General features: G+C 35.8%; 2 protein-coding genes across 2 annotated transcripts; both read right to left on the bottom strand.

Moving 5' to 3' along the window:
* Positions 1-6,372: 6,372 nt before the first annotated feature.
* Positions 6,373-9,236, bottom strand: LOC137816506 (uncharacterized). Its single transcript, XM_068619667.2, has 2 exons — positions 8,338-9,236; positions 6,373-7,822 (listed from the first exon to the last, which is right to left on the bottom strand). Exon 2 carries the CDS (start codon positions 7,819-7,821, stop codon positions 6,601-6,603), a length of 1,221 nt encoding a protein of 406 aa, XP_068475768.1. The 5' UTR covers position 7,822; positions 8,338-9,236; the 3' UTR covers positions 6,373-6,600.
* Positions 9,237-10,333: 1,097 nt separating this feature from the next.
* Positions 10,334-13,172, bottom strand: SBP1 (S-ribonuclease binding protein 1). The gene is made up of 4 exons (XM_068619668.2): positions 13,012-13,172; positions 12,751-12,851; positions 12,125-12,441; positions 10,334-11,108 (listed from the first exon to the last, which is right to left on the bottom strand). Exons 1-4 carry the CDS (start codon positions 13,083-13,085, stop codon positions 10,581-10,583), a joined length of 1,020 nt encoding a protein of 339 aa, XP_068475769.1. The 5' UTR covers positions 13,086-13,172; the 3' UTR covers positions 10,334-10,580.
* Between the last annotated feature and the right edge of the window lie 532 nt (positions 13,173-13,704).

Consider the following 13,704-nt stretch of genomic DNA (forward strand, 5'->3'; position numbering starts at 1 on the left):
CTTACTACGCCTTACTCCTTGGGTATTTTGGTCTGAAATTTTTACCAAACGTTTGTCACTGTGTCTGTTGAGTTTTGGCTGAGATTTGAGCCCCAGATTTGTCCCACAAGATTGGTAATAAATTTTTTATTCATCACTGCCAGGGATGAAAGGAGGGTTCGTTTGTGTGAGAAACTGTTTGATTTTTTTCGTGGGTGAATACTCATCCGTTTGACTTGAAATTTGTCGCGTTCTGTCCTAAATTCAGTGAAAATTCATACGTGGAATTTCAAGAACAAACTATTTCGGGAAAAATTTTAAAAATTTTGTGCAAACCAAGGCTATCCTCTACCAAAACTCGTGAAATTTGGCCCTACTTTCTGCAATTTTATTCTGGGTCCGTATTGCACAGAAAATATTCACACAAGTAGTTTCCTATGTTGTTTGCACCCAGTTAAGGAGGCACGCCCATAAACAAATCACAAAAAGAAGATACGGGGAAGAACAACCAGGACGTTTTTTTTTTTCCGGAAAATTAGTTTTGTTTTCTCTTGGTCTGGGACTTACTACGCCTTACTCCTTGGGTATTTTGGTCTGAAATTTTTACCAAACGTTCGTCACTGTGTCTGTTGAGTTTTGGCTGAGATTTGAGCCCCAGATTTGTCCCACAAGATTGGTAATAAATTTTTTATTCATCACTGCCAGGGATGAAATGAGGGTTCGTTTGTCTGAGAAACTGTTTGATTTTTTTCGTGGGTGAATACTCATCCGTTTGACCTGAAATTTGTCGCGTTCTGTCCTAAATTCATACGTGGAATTTCAAGAACAAACTATTTCGGGAAAAATTTTAAAAATTTTGTGCAAACCAAGGCTATCCTCTACCAAAACTCGTGAAATTTGGCCATACTTTCTGGAATTTTATTCTGGATCCGTATTACGCCGAAAAAATTCACGCAAGTACTTTGCTATGTTGTTTACTCCCAAGTAAGGAGGCACGTCCATAAACAAATCACAAAAGGAAGATACGGGGAAGAAAAGCCAGGACGTTTTCTTTTCGGAAAACGAGTTTTGTTCGCTCTCGGTCTGGTACTTACTACACCTTACTCCTGGTATTTTGGCCTGACATTTTTACCAGACGTTCGTCACCGTGTGTGTTGAGTTTTGGCTGAGATTTGAGCCCCATATTCGTCCCACAAGATTGGCTATAAATTTTTTATTCATCACTGCCAGGGCTGAAAGGAGGATTTGGTTGTGTGCGAAACTGTTTGATTTTTTTCGTGGGTGAATACTCATCCGTTTGACCTGAAATTTGTCGAGTTCTGTCCCAAATTCAGTGGAGATTTTTACGTGGAATTTCAGGAAAAAACTATTTTAGGAGAACTTTTCAGAACTTTTGTGCAAATCAAGGACTCTACCAAAACTCGTGAAATTTGGCCCTACTTTCTGCAATTTTATTCTGGGTCCGTATTGCACCGAAAAAATTCACACAAGTACTTTCCTATGTTGTTTGCTCCCAGGTAAGGAGGCACGTTCATAAACAAATCACAAAAGGAAGATACGGGGAAGAAAAGCCAAGAGGTTTTGTTTTTGGAAAACCTGTTTTGTTCGCTCTCGGTCTGGGACTTACTACGCCTTACTCCTTGAGTATTTTGGTCTGAAATTTTTACCAGACGTTCGTCACCGTGTCTGTTGAGTTTTGGCTGAGGTTTGAGCCCCAGATTCGTCCCACAAGATTGACAATAAATTTTTTATTCATCACTGTCAGGCCTGAAAGGAGGGTTCGTTTGTGTGCGAAACTGTTTGATTTTTTTCATGGGTGAATACTCATCCGTTTGACCTGAAATTTGTCGCGTTCTGTCCCAAATTCAGTGGAGATTCTTTTGTGGAATTTCAAAAGAAAACTATTTCGGGAGAATTTTTCAGAAATTTTGTGCAAACCAAGGCTATCCTCTACCAAAAGTCGTGAAATTTGGCCCTACTTTCTTCAATTTTATTCTGGCTCTGTATTGCGCCGAAAAAATTCACACAAGTACTTTCTCATGTTGTTTGCACCCAGGTAAGGAGGCACGTCCATAAAAAAATCACAAAAAGAAGATACGGGGAAGAAAAGCCAGGACGTTTTGTTTTCGGAAAACCAGTTTTGTTCGCTCACGGTCTGGAACTTACTACGCCTTACTCCTTGGGTATTTTGGCCTGACATTTTTACCAGACGTTCGTCACCGTGTCTATTGAGTTTTGGCTGAGATTTGAGCCCCATATTCATCCCACAAGATTGACTATAAATTTTTTATTCATCACTGCCAGGGATGAAAGGAGGGTTCGTTTGTGTGCGAAACTTTTTGATTTTTTTCGTGGTTGAATACTCATCCGTTTGACCTGAAATTTGTCGAGTTCTGTCCCAAATTCAGTGGAAATTTTTACGTGGAATTTCAGGAAAAAACTATTTTAGGAGAATTTTTCAGAACTTTTGTGCAAACCAAGGCCTCTACCAAAACTAGTGAAATTTGGCCCTACTTTCTTCAATTTTATTCTGGGTCCGTATTGCGCCGAAAAAATTCACACAAGTACTTTCCCATGTTCTTTGCACCCAGTTAAAGAGGCACGTCCATAAAAAGATCACAAAAAGAAGATACGGGAAAGAAAAGCCAGGACATTTTGTTTTCGGAAAACCAGTTTTGTTCGCTCACGGTCTGGGACTTTCTAGGCCTTACTCCTTGGGTATTTTGGTCTGAAATTTTTATTTCGGCAGAATTTTTCAGAAATTTTGTGCAAATCAAGGCTATCCTCTACCAAAACTTGTGAAATTTGGTCCTACTTTCTGCAATTTTATTGTGGGTCCGTATTGCACCAAAAATATTAACACAAGTACTATCCTATGTTCTTTGCACTCAGGTAAGGAGGCACGTCCATAAACAAATCACAAAAAGAAGGTACGGAAAAGAAAGGTCAGGACGTTTTGTTTTCGGGAAACCAATTTTGTTCGCTCTTGGTCTGGGACTTACTACGCCTTACTCCTTCGGTATTTTGGTATGAAATTTTTACCAGACGTTCGTCTCCGTTTCTGTTGAATTTTGGCTGAGATTTGAGCCCCCGATTAGTCGCACAAGATTGACAATAAATTTTTTAGTCATCACTGTCAGGGTTGAAAGGAGGGTTCGTTTGTGTGTGAAACTGTTTGATTTTTTTCGTGGGTGAATACTCATCCTTTTGACCTGAAATTTGTCGCGTTCCATCCCAAATTCAGTGGAGATTCTTACGTGGAATTTCAGGAAAAAACTATTTCGGGAGAATTTTTCAGAAATTTTGTGCAAACCAAGGCTATCCTCTACCAAAACTTGTGAAATTTGGCCCTACTTTCTGCAATTTTATTCTGGGTCCGTATTGTGCCGAAAAAATTCCCACAAGTACTTTCCTATGTTGTTTGCACCCAGGTAAGGAGGCACGTCCATAAACAAATCACAAAAAGAAGATATGGGGAAGAAAAGCCATGACGTTTTGTTTTCGGAAAACCAGTGTTGTTCGCTCTCGGTCTGGGACTAACTACGCCTTACTCCTTGGGTATTTTGGTCTGAAATTTTTACCAGACGTTCGTCACTGTGTCTAATGAGTTTTGGCTGAGATTTGAGCCCCAAATTCGTCCCACAAGATTGGCAATAAATTTTTTATTCATCACTGTCAGGGCTGAAAAGAGGGTTCGTTTGTGTGCGAAGCTATTTGATTTTTTTCGTGCGTGAATACTCACCCGTTTGACTTGAAATTTGTCGCGATCTGTCCCAAATTCAGTGGAGATTCTTACGTGGAATTTCAAGAAAAAACTATTTCGGGAGAATTTTTCAGAAATTTTGTGCAAACCAAGGCTATCCTTTACCAAAACTTGTGAAATTTGGTCATACTTTCTGCAATTTTATTCTGGGTCCGTATTGCGCCGAAAAAATTCACACAAGAACTTTCCTACGTTGTTTGCACCCAGGTAAGGAGGCATGTCCGTAAAAAAATCACAAAAAGAGGATACGGGGAAGAAAAGTCAGGACGTTTTGTTTTCGAAAAACCAGTTTTGTTCGCTCTCGGTCTGGGACTTTCTAGGCCTTACTCCTTGGGTATTTTGGTCTGAAATTTTTACTAGACGTTTGTCACTGTGTCTGTTGAGTTTTGGCTGAGATTTGAGCCCCAGATTCGTCTCACAAGATTGACAATAAATTTTTTATTCATCACTGCTAGGGCTGAAAGGAGGGTTCGTTTGTGTGCAAAACTGTTTGATTTTTTTCGTGGGTGAATACTCATCCGTTTGACCTGAAATTTGTTGCGTTCTGTCCCAAATTCAGTGGAGATTCTTACGTGGAATTTCAGGAAAAAACTATTTTGGGAGAATTTTTTGTGAAATTTTGCCATACCTTCTGCATTTTATTCTGGGTCCGTATTGTGCCGAAAAAATTCAAACAACTACTTTCCTACGTTTTTTGCACCCAGGTAAGGAGGCACGTCCATATAAAAATCACAAAAAGAAGATACGAGGACGAAAAGTCATGACGTTTTGTTTTCGGAAAACAAGTTTTGTTCGCTCTCGGTCTGGGGCTTACTACGCCTTACACCTTGGGTATTTTGGTCTGAAATTTTTACCAGACGTTCGTCACTGTGTCTGCTGAGTTTTGACTGAGATTTGAGCCCCAGATTCGTCCCACAAGATTGACAATAAATTTTTTATTCATCACTGTCAAGGCTGAAATGAGGGTTCGTTTGTGTGCGAAACTGTTTGATTTTTATCGTGGGTGAATACTCATCCGTTTGACCTGAAATTTGTCGCGTTCTGTCCCAAATTCAGTGGAGATTCTTATGTGAAATTTCAGGAAAAAACTATTCCGGAAGAATTTTTCAGAAATTTTGTGCAAACCAATGCTTTCCTCTGCCAAAACTTGTGAAATTTGGCCCTACTTTCTGCAATTTTATTCTGGGTCCATATTGCGCCGAAAAAAGTCAGATAAGTACTTTCCTATGTTGTTTGCACTCAGGTAAGGAGGCACGTTCATAAAGAAATAAAAAAAAAATACGTATATTTGTTAAATAATTATTCCCATAAAATTTAATTATTGAATGGATTGTTTTGATCAAGATATAGATTCGTTGTAATCACCTTACTATAATTATATATATTATAATATAATTTCATGAATTGAAAAAACCATAACATTGAAAAAAGAAAAAAAAAATAATAGTGATACCATGTTTAATTTTTGTAGTTAATAAAACCTTAATTCACAATAGATAATATATAAGAAGTATTAGTAAGTTAGACACCAATTTTTCATAACAACACAACTTTAAAGAAACATTTTTATGACCTTAAAAAGAAACTGTTTCACCCATCATATATGTTTTGCAATATTATATATATATATATATATATATATATATATATATATATATATATTATTCAAAATAATATATTTTATAAAAAATAAAAAACATTTACGTTTTTCATATAAAGGGAGATGATTTATTTTTGTTGTTGTAGAAAATTAGAGAGTTGTAAAGGAATGTAAAAGGGTTAGGGAGTGATGCATAAATCACTTGGGCAGTGAGAAAATTATTATTCAAGAATTAATAATTTAAAAAAATCATGTAATTATTATATTTGATAAAAAAATATCTTGAAAAATTAAAGTATGTTAGTTTTAAATCTTAAATATATAAAGTGATATATTTATAAATTTTAAAATATTTTATGGTGAATCAATACAATAATAATAATAATGTTTATTTTAATTTTGTTAAATTTAATAAATATTTAATTCTTAAATAATTTTAATGAATTATAATATATATAAGCTTTAATTATGTAATAATTACTTTTTATTTGGTGATTTTTTTGGACTTTTGAAAGATTTTGTTTATCTCTATTGAATTGTTGCCTTTTAAGATTAAAACAGTATTAATTTATTTTTTTTGTTAGTTATATTTTGTACTTTTTAATTAATTCAAAATATTCCTGGACTACATATAATAAAGAAGGGAGGGAATATAATAATGTTATACCACTTCACAGTAGTAGTTGCTTGTTCTAACATGCTAACATTTTTTTACTATTTTAAATAAGTTGAATAATTATTCCTCTGGTTCTAAATCGCTTTTATATAATTATCGTGGTAGTAATTATTAATAAATATTTCCTAAATGCAATAGATAGACTTGTAAATTATAATAAATAACCACAATTAATAGAAAAAAGGACAAATTATCATGTCACACTCTTCAGTTGCACATAGCTCAAACTAAGCATCAAGTATATAAAATCCAAACGAACACACAACACAACAAAAGCACAAATCAGATACTCATATCATCAACTCTCATTTCAAGAGAAACAAATGGGAGCAATGCAAAACAACGAGGTTATAGAGAGTGAAATTTTCATTAACAAAACCAATGCAAAATCAGTAACACATCAGTGAAACAACATCAGCTTTTTAGTATACAACCTATGATTTATGATATGAAGAAAGGGTAATGCAAGTTGTTGTCAATATATCACTTCTCAAACCGTATATACCAGTTCAAACAGCCAAAGTAAAGGTCAGAACACAAAATCAATATAAAGCTGAAAGGAAACTGCATAAAAGCATTCAATCACCTAGTCTCCAAGCTGCTCATCCTCTTCTTCCTCAGCATCAACAGCATCGTCACCCCCTCCTGCTCAACAAGCTCATCCCCCTCCTTCTCAACCGCATGTTCATCCTTTCCCTCAACATCATCCTGTTTCTCAGGATGTTTCGGCCATGCCACATGGGAATCAAATTCCTCTGCAGATGGAAAATGAAATGAGTCCTGAGAAATGCCAGGTATGTGCAGTGAGAGGCTCCGTATGCTGCTCATCATCAAAACCTGGGAACGGTACAAAGCATCCAACTTCTGGTGAATCAATTGTTGATCAGTCTCTAATACCCCTAGCCTGTGAGCGGTGCTACGGGGTACTGCAGGAGGTGCAACTCTCACTGAGGGAGCACGAGTTTCACTTCCCATACAGTTTTTCAGAATGAATTGAGCATTAATAGGCTGCCGAGGCTTCTGGAAAGGTGGCTCTGAGACATCAACTCCTTCTCTGCGACAAAGCTCGGTGATAAGAGAAGGGTGACTCAGCTGACCAGTGCTGCCTGAGTTTGCTGTCAAATGAATCTCCTGAGCAATAATGACTCCAACATCCATGGATAATCCAGCCATAATAGCATATACCATTTGGGATCTCCTCTCAGTGATATCTGAGGTGTGAGAGCAAGGAGAAATGTTGGAATGCAGAAAAGACATCCATATCTGCGCTAAGGGAAGCAAATCGCCTCTCAAAATTCTCCGTTTGTGGCCGGTTGTACTAGTTACATAGTCTGCCCCAGGCTTGCACAGTTTTTCAGCCACCTTCAAGTAGTCTTTTTTCTTGTTGCACCATTCAACATATTGACACCCTGATGCACCCAAATTTAGTTCGGTGCCCAGAAAACAGTTAATGGTTTGGCCACTATAGGATATCTCTTTGCCTCTGACAAAGCTTTTGAAGGTTGGAACTCCTGCTTTGAACAACATTGCATTGGCATAGAATTCTTTTACAATGGCTACGTTTGAATGAGCAGCATATCTCGTCAATTTGATCCATTTTCGCCTCTGGAGCTCTTGTTGGAACTCTTTGTGTTCACCTGTTTGTAGAACAACCTTTCGTTCTGGTAGTAAGTTCCTGTTCTCGACTACTCCATACCATTGTTGGTGATCTTCTGAAAGGAACCGGTGGGAATCAAAAGATGGAGTGCCTTGGGGTTTTGAGATCTTTCTTTTTTTCGCAGGTGGCAAGGTAGGAGGATCCATCCTGAAAAAAAAAACATAAAAACAAATCCAATTCTTATCACTAAAACAAATGAAGAAGGAACAAAAGGGAATTCACAAATCAACAAATGAACCAAAAACATGCATGAGCAGCAAAAGAAATTAGTTGCAAGTTGCAACAGTACACACACATGTTAACCTCTCCACTTATGCATCATGTATAAAAACAGCTGAATTATAAAAAAGTAACAACTTTGCAAGCAAATTTTTCCCATTGAGACATTTTATCGAACACTCTGTGAGGAACCAAAAAAAACTATAGATAATCAAACAATCACAAGCACAACAGCATTCACTCTCTGCATCCTTCAATATCATCATCTTAATGCATCATGCAATAGAAAATTAAAAAGAACAAATCCTAATCCCCATTATCTTCCAAAAAAAAAAACATAAAACCACAACTTTCCGTTGAAATCAACATACAACTCAATCATAAGTGAAGAAAACACAGGCAAACAGATAAACAAGGAAAAGAAGAAGAAGAACGTTGCTTACTTGAAACGAGTGAATGGTAGAAGAGAGGAAAGGAAATAGCTTGAAGGGAGATGAAATGCCCAAAGGGAGAGAAGAAAGAGATTTGAGGTACTGAGAAATGGGAAGTTCGCAGATTGATGAAAGTGCCTTGAGGCAAGTGAATGGAAATTTCGCTTAGCGAAAAGCGCGCTTAAGCTGGAGCGAACGGAAATATGTTACAACACACAGTTATTTTATTAATTTAGTTTTGCATTGTAGCTGTTTTACAAATTCAAAATAATATTTTTCAAGTTCTATTTTTATTTATATTTTCTAAAGTTTTAAATTTTATAAAACTGTTTGTTAAATAGAGGGAGAAATAAACATTCTTTACCATTTTTGTAAAATAAATCATGTTTATATGTATGTTTATAAACATGTTAACTATTTATAAATATATTTTATATATTTTCATTATAGTAATCAAATATTATACTTACAAAATGTACAAATAATAGAAAATTTTAAGGTGGCCTATTTATGAGACAAATAGTAGTGATAAAAACATAATTCTAGAAGCACATGCAAGAAGAGGAAGTGCAAGTTCAACTATGTGCACATTGATGATGATGTATGTGAGGACAAATATACCTATGATGAACACCCAAAACTATGTTATAGAACATAAATTGTAGTTCCACCATAACTTTGAATTGCCTGAAATAAGGAAAAGTTTCTGATTCATTTTTAAATAAATAAATCCATGTAAAACAAGAATAGACATGTCACTGAGTTGTTGAAGGTTGTGAATGAGTGTTGAGTTAGAAACCAATTTATTATGAAACTTGTTGACAAACATCTCAGGCACAAGCAGATGCACAAGCAGCAACGCTCCTACTTCCTCAAGAGGTGTTTCAAATTGTCCTTCAATGAGTGAAATCACCGAACTAACATTCTGTGTAAACCTTCAAGAACCACATCAAAATGTTCTTGAGAACAATTACTTCGTACTTTTTTATGTTATATTATACTTTATGGATTTCCAATGTTATTCATACACTATGAATACTCTATCTTCAAAATAGATTATACAAAACCAAAAAGCATGTTTCTGTTTTGTAGTTTATGAGGATGAAACCTCAATCCGGACCAGAAACATGTTTCCATGTAGCATTGTTGGACTGCTTCTTCCCGCACCTCCATATTTTCTTGTATCATCTATAAGTTTTTGTATTCCAAAAATATCTTTCTTTAATATTTTAGATTACATAATCTGGAAGTCTTTCTCTAGATTTGTAATTAGCTTCTCAATTATGTAATTCAAAAGTCTTTTGTGATTAGCTTCTGGATTACATAATCCGTAAGTCTTTTCTATATATGATATTAGCTTTCGGATTATGTAATTCAAAAGTCTTTTTTCAAATGCGTGATTAACTTTCAAATTTTATAATTTGAAAGTCTTTTTGGATATGAGATTAGCTTCCGGATTATGTAATCCGGAAGTCTTTTTCAAATACGTGATTAGCTTCCAAATCACATAATCTAGAAGTCTTTTCTGGATATGAGATTAGCTTTCTGATTATGTAATCCAGAATATATCCGGATTACATAATCCATAGACTTATCTCAAATCCAAAAAAGACTTCTGGATCTTATAAATCTAAAGAATACTTCCATATCCAAAAACATCTTCCTAATTATATATGGGAGTGACACAAAAAGGATCAAAGATATTTTCACATTTAGTATGGGAGTGACACAAGGTATGGAGGTACAGGAAGAAGCAATGAGCATCGTGATCTACAAAAGTATGTTGTCTTGTGGACTATTTGTCACACAAAAACCTAAAACAGAAGATACATTTAAGAAAATGTATGTTCAACAATTCCCAGCATTTAACTAGAACCTACATAACATTCTCAAGAAGGTAGCATTTAAAATCAGTGACTACACTACATATTCACACAATAAACAACTGTAAGTGAATGACATTAAGCAGAAAAAAATTATGTGGAAAACATTTATAGCAATAGTAAGATTAACCCTTCTAACAATTTTTCTATTGGAAAACAACAAAGTTGTGATACAAAGTACAAATGTCACGTGCATCGGTGCATGATGCTTTTAGTAACCACTGTTCTCAAACAGGTGAAATTCATTATGGTCAAATGCATCTTAGAAACTAGTTACAACGTGTCATGGTCCTCGGAGACAAGTTACATGAACAGACGCACATAATAATGACATGAAATTAGAGATTTCACGTGTAGAAGTATACTTTGCAGTTACATGTAGACCTCCATGCTTATAAATTTGGAGGATTGACATAGAGGACAGAAACTAAGCTTACTTTCACAATCTTTACAGAGGCAAAGATGCTTACAAGGTAACAAAACCATGGTCACTTCATTCACTCTGCAAGCCTTGCATGTCATCATATCTTTCATATCAGTGTTCTCCTTGGAAAGCAGATGAAAATCAAGGGTACGGCCATTGCAGCAAGAAGCTGTGTCGTCAACCTCACTGTCACCACATCCTTCTTTACTATCTCTGCTTTGGACATATGCTTGCTGAAGGTTGAACTTGAGAGCAGCAATCATGTTTTCATTGTATCTTGCTCGCTGCTGCCACGAACCAGCTTCCACAGTCAACTGCTCCATTCGATCTTCGAGTTCCATGTTCCTCTTGTTGATGCTTTCAACCTCAGCTTCTTTCTCACGAAGTTTCTGAAGAACTTTGTCTTCGATGAGTGAGACACTCTGAAGTTGTGTTGCTTGAACCTTTTCTAAGATCGATTGACGCAGTCTTTCACCCTATTAGAAATGAGAAGATTAATTATCAAATCAGAGAGTCTTTTGCCCTCATCTATACGGATGCCAAATCAGGATTAAACCACAAGTTGTAATATAGTAACATAAGTATTTGAATTTATAAGCAATTATTCAAGAGAAAAGACTGTCATCATAACCGAATGAGACAATGACGAAGCTTGATAAGATTTATTTAATAACTTAATCATAGATGCCTTTATTTTTTTCAGGCCGAAGTGTACTTAAATATCAGTTCTTGCTTTGCACAAACCTAAAGAAACTAAACTGATCTTATTATTCGATAACGGCGAGAGGCAGCGAAAACGTTGATTACTCTCCAGAACAAGTAAAAAACTAAGCATCTCATATATGCATACCACATCCTTCTACCTCATTAATCATAATATTTTTATAAAATTTCATCATCGGATTTTGAACACTCACTATTCTTTTAAACTAAAAAGTTTCAAAGATATATGAAAGTGTGTGTGCACTTGAGGGTCACCCTTTTCCTTTCAAGTGCTGACCAACGTAAGTTATTTCATAGAAAATATGCAAACTTTAACAAGTTAGGAACATGAAAAGCATTACATAGAACAGATAACAGATCATTAACCACTGACATTGCTTGCCTTTACAAGTTCAGACAAGAATTTGGGGGGAGGTCATAGATTTTACCTAAGGTATTGGATGCCTAGAATGGATGTAGGTAGATTCTTCATTTGATCATGGTAATTCAGCACTGTGTAATGAGAATTCTCTAAGCTTCCATTTCCATTACATAACTTACAACCCACTTTTAGAGGAGAAATACTCACAGAAGCCTAGTTCAATAAAAAACTTAGCAGATCCAATTATCAACAGTAGAAGATACGACAGGTTTGCATCAATAATGAGGTCCATACTCTATTCATGGAGGAGTCTATCGAGCCTCACAATAAATGGTTTTAACTTTAAATAGTTTACCTAGAACATGTAACCAATAAAATGGTAAACTAGGCATCAAAACCTGAGCTTACCTGCACTTTGAGAAATCTATCTATCTCTACATCCTGCTGCTGCAACTCACGCTCAATGTCATCGCCAATGAGTGACAACAAAGCTGAGTCTCCAGTGGATGTCAGGCGAGTATTGTCGAGTGACAAGCCTAACCCAGTTGACACTGATCGTGGTTGGAGGAAATCAACAGAAGATATCTGAGAATTGTTCTCCAAAAAGTCCTGTTCTTTAAGTCTCTTTCTCTCTGGCTCCAAACCATAATTCCATTGCAATTGCAAATCAACTCCACCATCACTGCCATCAGCAGGAGGACCCGGAGCAAACCCAACAACATGAACTAGACAACAACATAAGAAAAAAGTCATAACACATAAAAAAAATCTAGGACTTAACTTACTAAGAAATGTCAAGGAAAACCACACAAAAAAGACTTGAAAAAAATCTAAACTTTTCCGGTGGTTGAATCACCCCCACAATACAAAAGAAACAACTTTGACTCAAAATGACCAAAAGAGGTGCCACCAACAAACCTACCTAGGGTAATTTCCTAAAGGGTTAATATTTTCCAGAGCTTCAAACACATACAACTAAAAATAAAAGGACCAAAACTGAACAAAAGAAAGGAAAAGATGAAGAATTTACATACAGGGAGGTATATAGGGTGGGTGCTGGGACTGATCTTGCAAATCAGAAGGGTTGTAAAACGCCACCTGCTGTGGCATCTGACCATCGATTGCTTGCAGATTTCTGAAAGCAAAAGAAAACAATATATGAAGAGGCAAAGCAGATGAAATTGCAAATAAAAATAAAAATAAAAAATGTCAAAAGTGTTGGTAAAATGAAGGGTTGAAAGGAAGGGAAATGCTTTGGATTTCAAAAAAATTGAGAGCAGAATTATAATAAACACCTGAAGGGTTTGGTTTGTGGCTGTTGTTGTTGGGTTTGGTAGTGCCGTTGGAAGTGGTGCTGAGGGAAAGCCATGGATGAAAATTGAAGAACACCACCGAGAAATGGAAATGGAAATGACGAGGTGGTCGATGCAGAAGTTTCTTTTAATTTCCACACTTGCCCTCGTCTTTTTTTTTATCATCTCATAAAATAAAATGTTTGGATCAACCCAACTGAGAATCTGGCCCAAAAATACAACTAACACAGGGCAATTTCTCCCTGCACCATATCATCTAAGACATGCACCCAACACAAAATTTAAAACCCAACACAAAATTTAAAATCCAACATTGTCCTTGCTTTCATTTTTGTTTACGGATACAAAAATCCAAAAGTGATTGTTATATACTTCAAATTTCGATATCCAGAAGGACATTTTTGTACTTCACTTAAGTTTCCAGATGACCATATCTGAAAGTGAGTTATGAGTTCCGAATTTTCATATTCAGAATGGTGTGCAGTAAATGACGTTGAAGATCGAGAATCGAAATTCATTTATGTTTGCTTACAGATCTTGACATCCAGAAGGTTATCTATGTTGTCTAAATAAGCTTTCGGATGACAAAATCCATAAGTAACATATTAGTTACAGATTTCTATATCCAAAACTTTGTCATTTGACTTATGGATATATCCTAAAAACACAATTTTT

This window comes from Phaseolus vulgaris, chromosome 1 (genome assembly GCF_051622355.1).
Source record: "Phaseolus vulgaris cultivar YP4 chromosome 1, ASM5162235v1, whole genome shotgun sequence".
Classification (NCBI taxonomy): domain Eukaryota; kingdom Viridiplantae; phylum Streptophyta; class Magnoliopsida; order Fabales; family Fabaceae; genus Phaseolus; species Phaseolus vulgaris.

Bases quoted from the DNA above. Each gene is read 5' to 3' on its own strand.
- LOC137816506 (XM_068619667.2), bottom strand. From the start codon at position 7,821: ATGGATCCTCCTACCTTGCCACCTGCGAAAAAAAGAAAGATCTCAAAA.
- SBP1 (XM_068619668.2), bottom strand. From the start codon at position 13,085: ATGGCTTTCCCTCAGCACCACTTCCAACGGCACTACCAAACCCAACAA. The intron at 12,852-13,011 runs GTGTTTATTATA...TTTTGCTTTCAG, and splicing joins CCACAAACCAAACCCTTCAG to AAATCTGCAAGCAATCGATG. The intron at 12,442-12,750 runs GTATGTAAATTC...GTTGTTGTCTAG, and splicing joins CCCACCCTATATACCTCCCT to TTCATGTTGTTGGGTTTGCT.